The sequence below is a fragment of the Hemitrygon akajei genome, chromosome 26, assembly GCF_048418815.1.
Source record: "Hemitrygon akajei chromosome 26, sHemAka1.3, whole genome shotgun sequence".
Taxonomy (NCBI): Eukaryota; Metazoa; Chordata; class Chondrichthyes; order Myliobatiformes; family Dasyatidae; genus Hemitrygon; species Hemitrygon akajei.
The window spans coordinates 9,900,922-9,920,413 of record NC_133149.1 but is presented as its reverse complement, the minus strand read 5'-3'; the positions used below and the strand labels follow the sequence as shown (position 1 = coordinate 9,920,413).

Here is a 19,492-nt window from a genome sequence, read left to right as displayed (position 1 = left end):
TGTGGCAACCATTTCAGCCCTGGGAAAAAGCCTCTGACTATCCACATGATCAATGCCTCTCATTATCTTATACACCTCCACCAGGTCACCTCTCATCCTCCGTTGCTCCAAGGAGAAAAGGCCAAGTTCTCTCAACCTATTCTCATAAGGCATGCTCCCCAATCCAGGCAACATCCTTGTAAATCTCCTCTGCACACTTTCTATGGCTTCCACATCCTTCCTGTAATGAGGCGACCAGAACTGAGCACAGTACTCCAAGTGGGGTCTGACCAAGATCCTATATAGATGCAACATTACCTCTCAGCTCCTAAATTAAATTCCACAATTGATGAAGGCCAATACACCATATGCCTTCTTAACCACAGAGTCAACCTGCGCAGCTGCTTTGAGCATCCTATGGACTCGGACCCCAATATCCCTCTGATCCTCCACACTGCCAAGAGTTTTACCATTAATACTATATTCTGCCATCATATTTGACCTAACAAAATGAACCAACCACTTCACACTTATCTAGGTTGAACTCCATCTGCCACTTCTCAGCCCAGTTTTGAATCCTATCAATATCTCGCTGTAACCTCTGACAGCCCTCCACACTATCCACAACACCTCCAACCTTTGTGTCATCAGCAAACTTACTAACCTATCCCTCCAATTCCTCATCCAGGTCATTTATAAAAATCACAAAGAGTAAGGGTCCCAGAACAGATCCCTGAGGCACTCCACTGGTGACCGATCTCCATGCAGAAAATGACCCATCTACAATCATTCTTTGCTGTCTGTGGGCAAGCCAGTTCTGGATCCAAAAAGCAATGTTCCCTTGGATCCCAAGTCTCCTTACTTTCTCAGTAAGCCTTGCATGGGATACCTTATCAAATGCCTTGCTGAAATCCATATATACTACCTCTGCTGCTCTTCCTTCATCAACGTGTCTAGTCACATCCTCAAAAAATTCAATCAGACTCATAAGTCACAACCTGCCCTTGACAAAGCCATGCTGACTATTCCTAATCATATTATACCTCTCCAAATGTTGATAGATCCGGCCTCTCAGGATCTTCTCCATCAACTTACCAACCACTGAGGTAAGACTCACTGGTCTATAATTTCCTGAGCTATCTCTACTCCCTTTCTTGAATAAAGGAACAACATCCACAACCCTCCAATCCTCTGGAACCTCTCCCATCCCCATTGATGATGCACAGATCATCGCCAGAGGCTCAGCAATCTCCTCTCTCGCCTCCCACAGTAGCCTGGGGTACATCTCATCTGCTCATGGCGACTTACCCACCTTGATGCTTTCCAAAAGCTCCAGCACATCCTCTTTCTTAATATCTACATGCTCAAGCTTTTCAGTCTGCTGCAAGTCATCACAACAATCACCAAGATCCTTATCCATAGTGAATACTGAAGTAAAGTATTCATTAAGTACCTCTGCTATTTCCTCCAGTTCCATACACACTTTCCCACTGTCACACTTGATAGGTCCTATTCTTTCACGTCTTATCCTCTTGCTCTTCACATATTTGTAGAATGTCTTGGGGTTTTCTTTAATCCTGCCCACCAAGGCCTTCTCATGGCTCCTTCTGGCTCTCCTAATTTCCTTCATAAGCTCCTTCCTGTTAGCTTTATAATCTTCTAGATCTCTAACATTACCTAGCTCTCTGAACCTTTTGAAAGCTTCTCTTTTCCTCTTGATCAGATTTATTACAGCCTTTGTACACCACGGTTCCTGTACTCTACCACAACTTTCCTGTCTCATTGGAACGTACCTATGCAGAACTCCACACAAATACCCACTAAACATTTGCCACATTTCTTCCATACTTTTCCCTGAGAACATCTGTTTCTAATTTAAGCTTCCAATTTCCTGCCTGATAGCCTCATAATTCCCCTTACTCCAATTAAGTACTTTTCTAACTTGTCTGTTCCTATCTCTCTCCAATGCTATTGCGAAGGGTATAGAATTATGATCACTATCTCCAAAATGCTCTCGCACTGAGAGATCTGACACCTGACCAGGTTCATTTCCCAATACCAGATCAAGTACAGTCGGCCCTCCTTATCTGTGGATTCCGTATGCGCGGATTCAACCAACCGCAGATCGGGAATACCCGGAAGTTCTCTCTCTAGCACTCATTGCTTGAGCATGTACAGACTATTTTTTCTTGTCATTATTCCCTAAACAATACAGTATAACAACTGTTTACATAGCATTTACATTGTATTAGGTATTATAAGTAATCCAGAAATGACTTAAAAGTACAGGCAGTCCCCGGGTTATGAATGAGTTCCATTCCCGAGTCCGTCTTTAAATCGGATTTGAAGTCGGAACAGGTACATCCGGTATTATTTAGCATCAGTTAGTCAAACGTTTTTCTTAGTATATAGTACATATTTTACCTTTCTATGCATATAAAAAATTGTAGCTTTCATCGGGGCGGGGCCTTTCACATGCTCCATTAAAATAGTTCATTGACCAACTGTAGCCTAACACTTTTCCAATGACCGATGGTATTTCACCTCTTTCCGATCGCTTTATTACTTCCACCTTATTTTCAATCGTGATTATTTTCGTGAACAGAAACACTGCGGATTCAGATCTGCACCGCCAGGTCCTAATGTCCGCCGCACGGAGACATGTTAAATAAAGTCCGGGGTTCCGCTGGGTCCTAAAGACCACTGCACTGATACGTTAAATAAGGGACTTGAGCATCTGCGAATTTTGGTATCCGCGGGGAGTCCCGGAACCAATCCCCCGCAGATAAGGACTGTACAGCCTCTCCTCTTGTAGGCTTATCTACATACTGTGTCAAGAAACCTTCCTGAACCAAACCTAAAAAACTCCACCCCATCTAAACCCCTTGCTCAATGGAGATGCCAATCGATATTTGGAAAATTAAAACTTTCCATCACTACAACTCTGTCATTATTACACCTTTCCAGGATCTGTTTCCCTATCTGCTCCTCGATATCCCTGTTACTATTGGGCAGCCTGTAAAAAAACACCCAGTAAATTTATTGACCCCTTCCTGTTCCTAACCTCTGTCACCCACAGAGACTCCGTAGACAATCCCTCCATGACATCCACCTTTTCTACGGCCGTGACACTATCTCTGATCAACAGTGCCTCACCCCCACCCCTTTTGCCTCCCTCCCTGTCCTTTCTGAAACATCTAAAACCTGGCACTTGAAGTAACCATTCCTGTCCCTGAGCCATCCAAGTCTCTGTAATGGCCACCACATCATATCTCCAAGTACTGATCCATGCTCTAAGCTCATCCGCTTTGTTCATAAAACTCCTTGCATTAAAATAGATATATCTCAAACCTTCGGTCAGAGCGCATCCCTTCTCTATCGCCTGTCTTTCCTCCCTCTCGCACCGTCTCCAAGCTTTCTCTATTTGTGAGCCAACCGCCCCTTCCCCAGTCTCTTCAGTTCAGTTCCCATCCCCCAACAATTCTAGTTTAAACTCTCCCCAGTAACCTTAGCAAACCTCCCCGCCAAGATATTGGTACACCTGGGATTCAAGTGCAATCCGTCCTTTTTATACAGGTCACACTTGCCCCAAAAGAGGTCCCAATGATCCTGAAATCTGAATCCCTGCCCCCTGCTCCAATCCCTTAGCCACACATTTATCCTCCACCTCATTCTATTCTTATTCTCACTGTCGCGTGGCACAGGTAGTAATCCCGAGATTACTACCTTTGTGGTCCTGCTTCTCAACTTCCTTCCTAACTCCCTGTAGTCTGCTTTCAGGACCTCTTCCCTATTCCTACCTATGTAATTGGTTGCAATATATACCACGACTTCTGGCTGTTCTCCCTCCCACTACAGGATATCTTGGACGCAATCTGAAACATCCCAGACCCTGGCACCTGGGAGGCAAACTACCATCCGAGTTTCTTTCCTGCGTCCACAGAATCGCCTGTCTGACCCCCTATCGAGTCCCCTATCACTACTGCCTTCCTCTTCCTTTCCCTACCCTTTTGAGCCACAGGGCCAAACTCTGTGCCAGAGGCACGGCCACTGTTGCTTCTCCCAGGGGGGCTGTCCCTCCCAACAGTACTCAAACAGGAGTACTTATTGACATGGGGTACAGCCAATGGGGTACTCTCTAGTACCTGACTCTTCCACTTCCCCCTCCTGACTGTGACCCACCGGTCTGTCTCCCGTGGCCCCAGTGTGACCACCTGCCTTTAACTCCTTGCTATCACCTCCTCGCTCTCCCTGACCAGACGAAGGTCATCGAGCTGCATCTCCAGTTCCCTAACTCGGTGCCTTAGGAGCTGCAGCTCGACACACCGGATGCAGATATGGCCGTCTGGGAGGCTGGGAGACTCCAGGACCTCCCACATCTGACACCAAGCACAGAAAACTGGCCTCACACACATTCTTCATCCTTTCCGCAAATAACACAGGTAGACCAACCTCGCCTCGTCCCGTTACCGCCTAAGCCCGTTGAGCCAAAGCCCTATCACTCTGCTGCCTTTCACTCCACTGCCCGCTGGATATAGCGGTCTTCTTTTTAAACCTTTCCTGCTCCACTGGCTGACATCACGCACCTGCACAGTCTTGCCTCTCTTTTACCCCGAGTAGTAAAGCTGCCTTGGCTCCAGAAATCAGCCGTTCACTCGCAACCTTCTTGCTCCTTATCAAATGTTGGCACAGACATCAATTTTTCCAACTTTCCTTAATCACTCCATCCCGACTCCTCTTATTTTTTCCATTCCTCATCCCAGCTCGCCTCTCATCCCTGTTCTTCTCACCTGGTAATCATGTTCCTCTGGCGCCCTTCCTCCTTCCCTTTCTCCCATGATCCAATGTCCTCTGTAATCAGATTCCTTCTCCTTCAGCCATTTACCTCTTTCCTCCCTGCTTCTTACTTCAGTCCCCTCTCCCACCCCAACTTACCCCTCACCTGATCTCAGTTATCACCTGCCAGCCTGTACTCCTTCCCCTCCCCCACCTGCTGCATTCCCTTCCAATCCTGATGAAGGTATTGAAAGGATGAGCAGAAAAATGGCAGATGGAGTTTAACCTGACCAAATGTGAGGTGTTGTACACTGTTAACGGCAAGACCCTTAATAGTTGATGAGCAGAGGGATCTTGGGGTCCAAGTTCACAGCTCCCTGAAAGTGGCTACACAGGTGATTAATAAGGTATATAGCATGCCTGCATTTATTAGTCGAGGCATTGTGTTTAAAAATTATGTTGCAGCTTTATAAAACTCTAATTACACTGCATCTGGAGTATTGCAAACAGTTCTGGTCACCCCGTTATAGGAAGGAAGTTGAAGCTTTGGAGAGGGTGCAGAAGAGGTTTACCAGGATGCTGCCTGGTTTAGAGGGCATGTGCTATCACGAGAGGCTGGATAAATGCTGGTTGTTTTCGCTGGAGTGGCAAAGACTAAGGGGAGATCTGATAGAGCTTTATAAGATTATGAGAGGCATACTATAGGCAGAGTGGACTGTTTCCCAGGGTTGAATATCTAATACAAGAGGCCATGCATTGAAGGTGAGAGGGGGTAAGTTCAAGGGGGATGTGAGTGCATGTTTTTTTATGTAGAAGTGTGGTGGGTGTCTGGAATACACTGTCTGGGGTGGTGGTAGAGGCAGATACATTAGAGATTTTTAAGAGACATTTAGATAGGCACATGAATGTGGGGGAAATGGGAAGATATGCACACTGTGTAGGCAGAATGGATTAGTTTAGTTGGCCATTTGATCACTAGTTTAATTGGTTCAACACAACACCGTGGGTTGAAGGGTCTGTTCCTGTACTATATACTGTTCTATGTTGTGCTTGAAACAATAACTGTTTCAAAACTCAAAGCTCAAAGTAAATTTATTATCAAAGCACATATATGCCACCATATACAACCCTGAGATTCATTGTCTTACCGGCATACTCAATAAATCCATTGATTTTCCATTTTAGCTTTTCTAATGGACATGAGGATGTGACTCTGCAAAATGAGGGCCTTCTGTCCATGATATTTAACCCATTAATTTCAATGACTCGAAAGTCACTGGCTGGGGTAAACAATATGTTTCACCGGCATGAGTCAGCGATATTAAAGCAGAAACCCTCTCTGTTAATGTCTACTAGAGCAAGGTTTTCTCTACTTTATTTTACAGCTGTTTGGAACAACCATTGCTCTCAGCAGGAACTTTTTACACAGCCTGAAAACTGCACAGTGCTTTATGTGTTATTTTCCAAAATATTCTCATCAAACAAACACAAACCACAACTGACAACACAAGTAATCAAAGTCAGGCAGTCAAAACAACTGACAGGCACAATAGCAAAAGTAAAATGTTTTGACTAGATGGTGGTTTATTAACAAGGAGCTACCGACCTCCATTCTGTGTTTATTGTTACAATTTATAACAGCATTGTAACTTAAAACACTGACAATGGTAAATACATTAAAGCTCTAATATGTTTCACGGTTGTGGTCTGTTTAGTATTTAGAAAATGTACAGAATATATTCATTAAATTAACTAATTACAGAGTATTTCACTATGATATGAGCATAATTACAAAACTTTATTTACATGATGTAAATGAAAACTCCAGTTTCACGGCAACAAAGGCTGTGTGTGCTGGAGCATTTCAGTTACTGCGCACCCGCACGGCTGAGAGAGAATGGTGTCCTGGAATGTCAGTCCTGATGTGAACCATTTGCTTCAAGACTGGATATCTACATCGTGATCTTTAAAAACTAAAGAGACTGCTGCAAGTCTCTTTGTAGAGACACTGTGTAGGAACCTGTGAGGTACAGCAAATGAAAACAATGAAGACAGGGGTAGGAAAGGGAAAAATACTCTCCAAATTATTGTTGAGGGGGATGCTGGTATTAAACATTGAGTATTCCTTAAGCAATTCAAGCAATCTTCAGCTCAGGAATTATAGCCTTCCATAACAATTAAAAGGTCTCATAAACTATGGTGTCAACTATAATATCTGGGTTATGCTATAGGTCAGACTGACACATGTACAATAGCTGTGTGTGAGAATATCTGAGGCACTGAGTGATTAATAATTGAATATCACGTGTGACAGATCATTGTTATTCTTGGCAGTGTGAAAGATAATGCATTTGCGGAGGGGGACAGTGTTCACCAGCAGCCTGCTCCATCCCAAGTCATCACCTCTGACTCATTCTCCTGCTGTTTATCATCAGGATTAGAGCAAAATAGAGTCTGAACGGGTGCTTCAATTCAAGTCCTTTACTGCTTAAAATAACACAAAAGCAAACAGCATGACCACCCACCTTCAGCAGACCCTGCTAACGGTCCCTGTATTGGCTTGACAGAATTCAAGCTAAGTCTGCTTAGAAACATCAAACAGGTGTTCTTGCATGGGCTATGCTACAGGCTTCAAGATTAAAGATTGGCTTCGTTAATCACATGTACATGGAAACAAAGAGTGCAATGTGAGGTTGCGTCAAATCAAATTAGCAAGGATTGTGTTGGGTAGCCCACGTGCTTCCGGCACCAACACATTCTGCCACAGCTCTCCAACTCTAACCCTAAACTGTATGCCTCTGGAACGTGGGAAGAAACCTGAGCACCCACAGAGTCACGGGGAAAGCATACAAACTCCTTACAGATTGTGGCGGGAATTGAATCCTGATTTTGCAATAACTTCTGTAACAGCATTACAGTAACTACTATGCTTCAGTGCTAGACATCAACAGTCTCCCAATTATTTGATTGAAAGCGTACAGGGAAAATTTACAAGGATCTTCCCAGAACTTGAGGGCCTGACTTATGGGGAAACATTGGATAGGTTAGGACTTCATTCCTTGGGGTGCAGGAGAATGAAGGGAGATTTGATAGAGGTATACAAAATTATGAGGGATAAATAAGGTAAATGCAAGCAGACATTTACCACTGTTGGGCGACACTAGATATCATAGATTAAGGGTGAAAGTCAAAATATTTAAGGAGAACCTAAGGGGGAACTTCTTCACTCAGAGGGACTTGAGAGTGTGGAACGAGCTGCCAGCGCAAATGGTAGATGCAGGTTCAATTTCAACATTTAAGAGAAATTTGATAAAGTACATAGATGGGAGGGGTGTGGAGGGCTGTGATTCAGCTGCAGGTCAAAGAGACTAGGCAGAGTAATAGTTCAGCACAGACTAGATGGGCCAAAGGGGCTGATACTGTAGTGCTGCATAAACTATGATTCAATGTGTCCCTGCTTGCTGAAGACCATTAGACCATAAGACATAAGAACATAATTAGGCCATTCAGCCCATCCAGTCTGCTCCACCATTCTATCATAGCTGACTTATCATCCCTTTCAACTCCATTCTCCTACCTTCTCCCCGTAACCTTTAATGCCTTTACTAATCAAAAACCTATCAACCTCCGCTTTAAAATATCCAATCAATTGGCCTCCACGGCCATCTGTGACAATGAATTCCACAGATGCACCACCCTCTGGCTTAAGAAATTTCTCCTCATCTCTGTTCTAAAGGGACGCTCCTCTATTCTGAAGCGTTTATCTTCTTCAATGTTAAGTAATCCATAATGATTGGATTATTAAGTAAACATAAACACGAAAGTAAACATAACCATAAATAGTTATGTACAATTGCTGATAGCTAAGGCTACACAAACAAGAATCCACTCAGATCTATAATCCTCTTCGATGCAACTGTTTTATAATATTCTATACCAGTCAGGATTAAACTTCATTTTTAAATGTCGATCTGATAGCATTCTTGGTGGGAACTGAAAAATCTTTTTTTTGTTTGTTGATAAACGGCTCAGCTTCCTAAGGTGCCTACTACATCTCCATTTGGCAAGTTGTCCACACTCTGCCTTTAACTGGACATGTCAATGTTATTCTACATTCAGTGGCCATTTATTAGGTACATCTGCTTGTTCATGCAAATAACTAGTCAGCCAATCATGTGGCAGCAACTCAATACATAAAAGCATGCAGACATGGTCAAGAGGTTCAGTTGCTCTTCAGGTTAGACATCTAAATGGGGAAGAGATGTAATCTAAGTGACTTTCACCACGGAATGATTGTTGGTGTCAGATGGGGTGGTTTGAGTAAGTCAGAAATTACTGATCTCCTGGGGTTTTCATGCACAAGTCTTAAGAATTTACAGAGAATGGTGCAATAAACAAAAGACATCTAGTGAGTGGCCGTTATATGGGCAAAAATGTTTTGTTAGTGAGAGGTCAGAAGGAAATGGGCAGACTAGTTCAAACTGATAGGAAGGTGACAGTAATTCAATTAACCACACATAACCTCACCAAAGGGTGGAGCTTAGGAGAACGATGGTGCCAAACAGGACTCCTTTGCTTACACCTTCAGAAACAGCTCTATTTCTATCTTTACTATCTCTATTTTCCCCTTTCAGGATTCTTTTGAAGACCCTGACATGGAGTTACATGCTGACTTCGGTTCTTTGCGGGAATTGGACCCACTCCTGGGGCCTCATGATAGGCCGCTATTCATACCAAGGACATGGCCTAGAAAACTAGCACACCTTCAGGGTTCCGGGATTTTGTGGCTCTGGAGGCGGGTGGACTCGAGGTCGGTGCCTCCACAGGAAATTGGTGTGTCATGGGAGTTCACAGAAGATCGAAAACAGCAAGCTGGCTGCTGGCTGTGTGCCCAGAGACCCGAGTTCTTTGAACGCAGAGATTGGAAAAAGTGACTTCTAACATTGCAAACCAGTGAGTTGTTTGTTATGTCTCCCCTCTCGCTGTGAAACGGAGACACCTCTTTTTCCCTTATTAGGGAGAGAAAGCGAACCTGTGGTATGTTGAATTACCAGGTGAACGAGTAGTCTTTGGGGTACTGCAAGTCTGTGTCTTTATTGATGCTTTGCTGCACGCTTGAGTGCTCGGTAGAGGACACCGATGCTTTTTTTGCTGGTGGAAGGGGAGCCGCCACCCTGCAGCTGCTCACATGTGGGAGGGGGGAGCTGGGGGGGCTTCGGGGTTCATTCTTTGGGACACTCCTCTGTTTTTGTAGAAGGCTGTGAAGTATACGCATTTCAGGATGTACATTGCATACATTTCTCTGACATTAAATGTACTTTTGAAATGCAAAGACAGGCCATCAGGAAGCAATTATCATTGGTATGTGGCCGCAGTAATGGATTCATGACAGAAACTTCAACAAGCAGCAATGGAAAGGCTGTGCTGAGGAATGACAAGATTACGTGGGCTGGGCAATCTACTATATTAATCTGTCTGGTGATCTGCGGTTATAGAAGTATGTGTCAGTGTCCTGCGCCAGCAAGGCAGCACAACATTGCAATCAATATCTCTATTCTGGAATTACACTGAGCTTGTTATTGATGAGCCGAGTGCTGGGTCACCTATCTGCAGCTCAAACACCGCAAGAAACAGCACCTCGTTACTCTGGTTATGATTTTATTCATTTTGTTTTATTTTATGCAGTGTGGAAAAGGCTTTTAGGCCCTTTGAGCCACACCGTCCAGTAACCACTGATGTAACCCTAGCCTAATCACAGGACATTTTACAATGACCAATCTACCTTCTAGTCGGTACATCTTTGGTCTGAGGAAGGAAATGGAAGCACCCGGGGAAGCCCACATGCACACGGGAAGAAATGTATCAACTTGCTTACAGAGGTTGCCAGAATTGAACTCTGAACTCCAACGCCCCAAGTTGTGACAGCATCACACTAACCATGGTGCCCTCGCGGGAACACTTCCACAGCTTTTCATCTGAAGTTATAAACCCAAATGTCAGCAGGGTTTGTAGGCGCATGGATTTACTGCTATGCAAAAGTGCTAGGAGAAGCCTCACACCTGCCAGCATCATGCCCAGGGTGAACAAGATGCACATCAGTGAAAAATGGCTTGTGCCGAGGGAACAAATACTTCAGTCACTGGCAAAAGCACATTACTCTCATGGCACAGCATCATAGACTTTGTCCAGATTTCTTATCTGTCACCTCTATATTCCTGAGAAGGTCACTTGGGATTTTTGACTTACAGTTGTAATGTATTTTTGAGACAGTTGTCAAGTATTCCACATGGTTATAATCTTAAATTATAACATCAGGGCATAGCGGCTCATGTTTGCAGGGTGCAATTCTTGCCGATGTCTGTCTGTTCTCCCTGTGACTGTGGGTTTCCTCCTGATGCTTCCACACTCCAAAGACATATGGGTTAGTCGGTTAATCGGTCAAATGGGTGTAATTGAGCAGTGAGAGCTCTTTGGACTGTATGGGTTAGGATTAGTATGATGTGGGCATGCTACATTGGCACTGGAAGTATGGCGACACTTGTGGGCTGGCCCCAGCATATAATTCGGACTGTGTCGGTTGTTGACACAAAATAATGCATTTCACTGTATGTTTCGATGTACATGCGACCAATAAAGCTAATTGTTATGACTGAGGTGCAGTAAACTGTATGTTCGTTAGCTCACCTTAGAGTGATTTCTAGGCAGGACTTGGATAACTTACCAGTACAGAGGAAAAACTTTGACTCTCCCACACTGACTTCTCCTTGAGGAGGCATAATGTCAACTTGTAGGGCAGCTGAAAAGAGAGAAAATACAGAGATGAGACAACAAATCAGTTACCAAGATTGCAGTATGACACATGAAGAATGTACGAAGTGCTAGTGTGGCCCGTACACACATCCACAAATGAATTGATTTGATTTATTACTTACATCCTTCACATATGTGAGGAGTAAAAATCTTATATTGCATCTCCGTCTAATCTTTCACTTCAAGATAGGTTTCAAAGGTGAATGGAGAGTATAGAATTAATAACCAGCAGGATAATGGCTAACAAGGACCAGAAATGTATATAGTGTGTTTACACTCAAATACAAAAACCGCCACATTATTGGAAAATATAATCTGTTCAGTAAGAAGAAACTTTAAACTGCTAGATATATTTAATGGATTTTTACACTTGTAGAACTTATTGCTGATCCGCACTTCCCTCATCATTGCATACAGAGAGCAATAGGTTAACTAACCAGGATATATTTCAAACTGAAAGTTAATATTTCAAAATTCATTCAATTGATAACTCCAACTCGGATGGCCGCAGGCCCAGCTGCGAAAGAGTGAGGGTTGGGCATAGGGCAAGAAACTCCATCCCATCAAAAGCCAGAGCTACAGAAATGCCAACAGAAGTTCCAAAGACCTCATTCCTGGGACAGAAAGTATCTTCGAAGATGATCTGCACAGTTGAAAGATTGGCCTAGAACAGAGGACTTTCTCAAGCTGATGATGGTGGCCTTTGCTGCAGTACGGGGTAATGGGTAATGGGGGTAAGAATACCATTGATGTTAAATGTTGACTTCACTTGCAATAAGATCGCCATGTAGCACCTGTGATAGTATCAGCATATTAGATCTCATGTATATACTGTAGATCCTTAAATTCTAAAAGATATTCCTATAGTGGGGAAATCTAGGACCAGAAGGCACAGCTTCTGAATAGAAGGACATCCCTTTAGAACAGAGATAAGGAGGAATTTCTTCAATCAGAGGGTGGTGAGAGTGGGGTTGAGGCAGAGAATGTATAAGCCATGATGGAATTGCAATCAATATCTTATACTCTTGTGAATCGACGGAATTCATTGCCACAAGTCATCGGGAACATTGAAAGCAGAGGCTGATAGATTCTTGAAGAGTAACAGTGTCAAAGTTTACAGGGAGAAAGCAAGAGAATGGGGCTGGGAGGGATTGTAAATCAACCATGATGGAATGGTGGAGCAGACTCGATGGGCCGAACAGCTCCCTTGAAATGAGAGGTGATTCCCCTGCACACACCAGTGACTAAACTAGATACCAGCAACACAATCTGAGAAAATATCTGCTCCACATATAGCGACTTAGCAGCAAGAGTGATTCTGCTCTGGATAGAACACCAATGTGTGTGCATAGCAATGCAATCATGTACAGGCTGAAGAGAAGGAAGGAAAATGAGTGCTATCCTGCCACATATTACATTCAGTAAGCAAATGGCCAACACTATTCTAAGATCTTCAGCATCCATCAATAAGGACCCCCATCACTCAGGGCATGTCCTCTTCTCATTGCTACCATCAGGGAAGAGGTGCAGGAGCCTGAAGACACATGTTCAATGCTTTAGGAACAGTTTCTTTCCCTTCACCATCAGATTTCTGAACAGTCAATGAACCAATTCATTAACACTATCTCACCATTTGCTCTCCTTTTGAACTACTTAATTATTTTTTATATATTCCTTATTATAATTTATGGTAATTTTTAAGTATCGTACTGTGTATTGCCGAAAAACAATAAATTTCACAACATATGTCAGTGATATTAAACTTGATTCTGATTCTGAAACCTCTATACTGATTCAAATGTAATTGTCCAGTTTGCTTCGGTTGGTGTTACTTTAAAGTTCTCAAGTAAATTTATTATCAAAGTACATATATGTCACCATATACAATCCTGAGATTCATTTTCATGTGCACATACTCAATAAATCCTAATAGATTAAGAACCATAATAGAATCAATGAAAGACCGCACCAACTTGGGAGTTCAGCCAGTGTGTGCTGTTTACAGGTTAATAGAGGAGCTTTTTGTTTATATCAGCAATCCATTCACTGACAAAGCAACAGTGGTTTCAAAAAGCATGTTCCCCAATAAAGCCTGCATGGCATGTGCCATGTGGCTCTGCATCCTGTCTTTTGTTCATTTTTGAAGTCTTTAAAATATCTTCCTCAGTTATGACTTTTTAAATGACTAAGTCTGAGCAGAAATTGGCCACTGCATAAGGAGTCCCAGTGCTATTCAAGTGAATCTTTTAATGATACACAGAGATCTCACAGGCATTCCAATAACAGTCATTCTGCATCCATCATCTGGGACCACCATTATTCAGGCCATGCTCTCTTCACACTGCGGCCATCGGGATGGAAGTACAGGAGCCTCAGGTCCCACACTACCAAATTCAGGAATAGTTATTACCCTTCAATCATCAGGCTCCTGATTCAGAAGGGATAACTTCACTCACCTCAACAATGAATTGATTACAGAACCTGTGGACTCACTTTCAAGGACTCTACAATTCATGTTCTCAGTATTATTTATTTACTTATTTATCTATGGCAGTAATTATCATTATTATTATTTGTTTTAGTTTGTATTTGCAGTTTGTCTTTTGCACATTAGGTGTTTGTCAGTTTGTGCTTGTGTGCAGTTTTTTGCTGGTGTAGTTCTTTACTCTACTGTCAATTCCTGCAAGAAAATGAATATTATATGTAAATGAATAGCATATGACTCCATGGTAGCATAGCAATTAGTGTGATCCTATGAAAGCTCAGGGTGTCGGAGTTCAGAGTTCAATCCTGACATCCTCTGTAAGGAGTCTGTACGTCCTCCCTGTGGAATGCATGAGTCCTCTCCAGGTACTCCGGTTTCCCTCCACAGTCCAAAGATGCACCAGTTATTAGGTTAATTAGTGGTTGTAAATTGTCTAGTGATTAGGTTATGGTTAATCAGGGGTTGCTGGGTGGTATGTCTCAAAGGGCCGGCAGGGCCTATTCTGTGCTATATTTCAATAAATAAATAAATAAACTTACTAAGATAATACATTTACTTTTGACTTTCACTTGACTTCAGATTCAAAATTGTTCATTCTCATGGATCAGCAGATAAGTGTAAAGGAAAACAAAATGATTGTGACTGATCTGATGCAACACACAATGTACAAATATTTGTTATATACATGAACTGACTATGCACTGTACTTAAAGTGATGCTAGGTGATGTGTATGTAATGGTGGTTGGGTGTGGTGGGGTGGATTAATGGGTGGAGGTGTCGATCAGTCTGATGCTTTGGGAGAAGTAACTGTATTTGAATCTCATGGTTCTGGCATGGATGCTACGTAGCCTCCTCCCTGATGGGATTGGGAGAAACAGTCCATGAGCAGGGTGTGTGGGATCCTTCATGATATTGCTGGCCTTTTTCTGGCACTTCTCTGTATATGCACTTAATGGCCACTTTATTAGGTATGGGGAGAAACCAGGTGTGGTCTTTTGCTGCTGTAGCCAATCCACATCAGAGTTTGACATGTATGTTCAGAGATGCTCTTCTGCACATCACTATTGTAGTGCGTGGTTATTTGAGTTGTTGTCGCCTTCCTGTCAGCTTGAACCAGTCTGGCCATTCCCCTCTGACCTCTCTCATTAACAGAACTCTCTCATACAGAGAACTGCCACTCACTGGATGTTTTTTTTTTGTTTTTCACACTATTCTCTGTAAATTCTGGAGATGTGCATGACAATCCCAGGAGATCAGCAGTTTCTGAGTTACCCAAACCACCTCATCTGGCATCAACAATCATTCCATGGTCAAAGTCACTTAGATCACATCCCTTCCCCATTCTGATGTTTGGTCTGAACAACAACTGAACCTCTTGACCATGTCTGCATACTTATATATACTGAGTTGCCACCTCATGATTAGCTAATTAGATATTTGCATTAACGAGCAGGTGTACCTAATAAAGTGACAACTGAGTGGATATCTTTGACAGGATCACTTCTCCTTAGTAATAAAATTTTATAGTTCATTTCATCATGGCGGCTCTTCAATCATGGCAACAGATCAGACTTTCATTCCTGAAGAACAATACTGCCAATGTATATATTCTCCCTGGGGTAAAATGGTTCTACTAATGCTGGTTGCTGTGGTAACCGCCATTTTAACCTGTGCCAGGGGACGACTCATTCTCTGATCTCATTTATCTGCAGGACTGCTGTTTCCAGCCGTTAAGTACTGTAATTAACTTCTTCTCAGAGTGGCTAAGATAGCAATTAGAAACAAACTATTTCTTTAGATCACAAATCTAACATAGACAAATAAAAAACAGATCATTATAATTTCAGTTTGTTATACTGCTGCAGTTGTCAGGATCTCTCATTAAGTGTTCTATTAACAGTTGAAAAACCTTCCCCATCTGAAGCTATACTGGCTATACTGCTCATTAACACATATCTAATAAATGTAACAGGTCACAAATAAATATTAAAAATCGGCATCGTCAAGGTATTGTTTTAACTTGCACCTTTGCACTGTTTCTAAGTGGAATCAACCTGGTACCTCACCCAAGGTAATTAGTCATTATAAACACAAGAGATTCTGCAGATGCTGGAAATCCAGAGCAACAGACAAAGTGCTGGAGGAACTCAGCAGGTCAGGCAGCATCTATGCAGAGGAATAAACAGGTGAAGTTTTGGGCCCAGACCCTTCTTCAGGACTGGAAAGGAAGGGGGAAGATGCCAGAATAAAAAGTGGGGTAGAGGAAGGAGGATGGCTAGAAGCTGGTAGGTGAAGCCAGGTAGGTGGGAAAGATGAAGGGCTGGAGAGGAAGGAATCTGATCAAAGAGCAGGATTTCTGTAGATGTTGGAAATCTAGAGGAATACATACAAAGGACAAGAGGGCACAGCCTCAGGATAGAGGGGTGTCCATTTAAAACAGAGACGCGGAGAAATTTCTTTAGCCAGATGGTGGTAAATTTGTAGAATTTATTACCACAGGCAGCTGTGGAGGCCGGGTTGTTGGGGGTATTTAAAGCAGAGCTTGATAGGTTCTTGATTGGACACAGCATCAAAGGTTACGGGGAGAAGGTTGGGGAGTAGGGCTGAAGAGGGGATAAAAGAATCAGCAATTATTGAGCTGACTCAATGGACCAATTGGCCTAATTCTGCCCCTGTGTCTTAATGGTCTTATTCTTCATGTTTATCTGCAAAACAGTTTAAATTCTTCTCTTTAATGTCTTTTTTTTTTCTTTTCAAGGTGGCTGTCAGAGTCCATGATCTATGACTGCACTTAAACTGTGATTCTTCACAGCTGTGGGTGCCCACTCTCAGAGCTCGCTGAGTAACTTAGCATTTTTGATATCTCTTGAAGCAGCCTGAAAAACGTATGGCCTCAGCATGCAACCTGCGGCCCTGTGGACAACCTGATTCCATGCCAGTGTCACCGACTGAAGGGTCGCGGGAGATCGGAACATCGGGACAGTGTCAGAGGCCTCTGCTCGTGAGCAATTGCTCTCTGTTTTTCTCTCACTCTCTCCATGGTGAGAGAGAGTTTGGTGCTAATTCTTGAGTGGGAGGAAACTCGAAATAGAATGATTCTGCAGAACGTAACATCGAAACAACAAGCTGTTGGTCTCCCTCTCACTGTGGTAGCAGTGATATACCTCTCTCCATCATTACTGACAGACAGCCGGTGGCATGCCAAAGCACTGGGATGAACAGTAATTTTTTTTGATGGAATCTAGCTCATGGTCTCTATGGGGGCTTTGCTCTTGCCTGCATGGCGGATGGATGGGGGAGACGCTTTTGCTGAGGCAAGCGAGGGAAGTTGATGCTTTGCTGCTGCTTGTGCGTGGAAAGGAGGGTGGGGGGCTTCAGGTTCCAACATTTTCTGTCATTCATTCTCTGGGGCTTTTCTTGTTGTGTGGATGTCTGCAAAGAGTAAAAATTTCAGGTTGCATACTGTTTACATTTTCTGATATTAAATTAAATCATTGAACATGCTGACGGAACTCAGCAGGTCAGGCAGCATCTTTGGAGAGGAATAAACAGTCAACGTTTCATGGCGAGATCCTCCAGCATTTTGGTTGTGTTAGTCATTATTAAACTCTGCATGAAGAGCAAGCTCAGAATCAGGTTTATAATAAATGATTTAATATGTCATCTATTGTTCTGCAGTAGCAGTACAGTGAAAAGACATAAAAATATCATAAATTAAAAAACAAATAAAGTCAGAATAAAAAGGAATACCAAAGTAGTATTTATGGAACACTCCGAAATCCTGATCCAGATAAAGTGTCATGGCCCCCAAATCATTAACTCTATTCCTCTTCATAGACATTGCCTGACCTGCTGATTTCCTCCATCATTTTGTGTGTGTTGCTCTGGATTTTCAGCATGTGCAGAATCTCTTGTGTTCACCATTCTGAAATCGGATGGCAATTGGGAATAGGCTGTTCCTGAGTCATTCAGTGCAGGTCTTTAGGTTCCTGTACCTCCTTCTTGATGGTAGTAATGAGAAGACTACTTGTCCCAGATGGCGAGGGTCTTTAATGATAGATACCGCCTTCTTGAGTCACTTACAGTTCCATAAGAAAGATAACATTTGGTGCTGACATCAGCTAACTCTTTACTTCTGTGAAACTCTCACGGTATGAAGTCCCCAGACTCTGTCACAATGCTGTCAGAGCTCTACACACACTGAGTAGTCATTTTATTAGGTATGTTCGTGATCTTCGATTGCCTCTATAATTCTCTATAAGCTCTAGAGACATGTGCATGAAAATCCCAGGAGATTAGCAGTTTCTGAGATGCACATGACATCCTGTCCAGCAACAACAATCATTCCATGGTCAAAGTCACTTAGATCACATGTCTTCCTCATTCTGGTTTGGACTGTACAGCAACTGGACCTCTTGACCATGTCTGCAAGCTTTTATGCATTGAGTTGCTGATTAAATATTTGCATTATCGAGCAGATGTGCAGGTGTAACTAATAAAGTGGCCACTGCTGTTCCATAGCAAATATTGAGGGAGCACGCTTCTATCTCAATCACATCAGAATTCCTGATTTTAAAAAAACTGATTATAGCTTGGAATTTTTTTTCCAACTCCACAATGGATATTTCATTAAAAACTGGCCTACAGTTCAGCCTGTTTGGATTTGTTCTTTTTATTCTGTGAGATTTCATTTCGTAAACTGACTATGTTCAGCCATCTAATGCATCTTTTACTTACTAAAGTGCTTATTCACCACATTCATTCATGAATATAATGAAAATCCAAAATCCCTTTGAAATAGCAGCAAAGAAACCATGAGTGATTTTATCAGAAAAATGCTTCAGACCTCTTAAGGCAGCAGAATGGGGAACTGTGCACATGCTTACTAAATATTCATGGGATAAACACAACACAGTTATCCCTGATATCAAAAAGTGCACAACACACAATGACTCACAGATGATGTTCACTACCTTTTTAATTGCTATCAACTACAAAATTTTCAATGGGATTAAAAAAAAGCTTTGATCATATCTTGACACTGCATGGATTTTTTCTCTCTTATAGGTATGGGAGTTACTTGCAACACTCTTTGGTGTTCTCTATATCCATGAACCAGATCACATCCAAACAACTGATTATCTTGTCCAGCAACTCCTTATCTTGTTATGTAATTCAAATCAACACTCACAGTCCAATTTGCATTGTACTTCTGAGCACCAAATCTCCTAACATATTTCTACAGATTTACTGCAGAGAGCATCACTGTCTGGTATGGAGGGACCACGGCACAGAATCGCAAAAAGCTGCAGAATGTTGTAACCTCAGCCAGCTCCATCACAGGGACAAGCCTCTGTAGCACTGAGAAAAGGCCATGCCTCAAAAAGCCGAGTATCCATTATTAAGGACCCCCATCACCCAGGACATGCTCACTTCTCATT

The 19,492-nt window shown here is 42.6% G+C and overlaps 1 protein-coding gene across 10 annotated transcripts in view; it reads right to left on the bottom strand.

Moving 5' to 3' along the window:
- Positions 1-19,492, bottom strand: part of LOC140716749 (neural cell adhesion molecule 1-like) — a 694,163-nt gene that overhangs the window by 331,155 nt on the left and 343,516 nt on the right. For all 10 annotated transcript variants that reach the window (XM_073029568.1, XM_073029569.1, XM_073029563.1 and 7 more), the window contains exon 2: positions 11,477-11,551. In XM_073029568.1, coding sequence (XP_072885669.1) covers positions 11,477-11,551 — 75 coding nt within the window. The remainder of the gene's footprint in view (positions 1-11,476; positions 11,552-19,492) is intronic.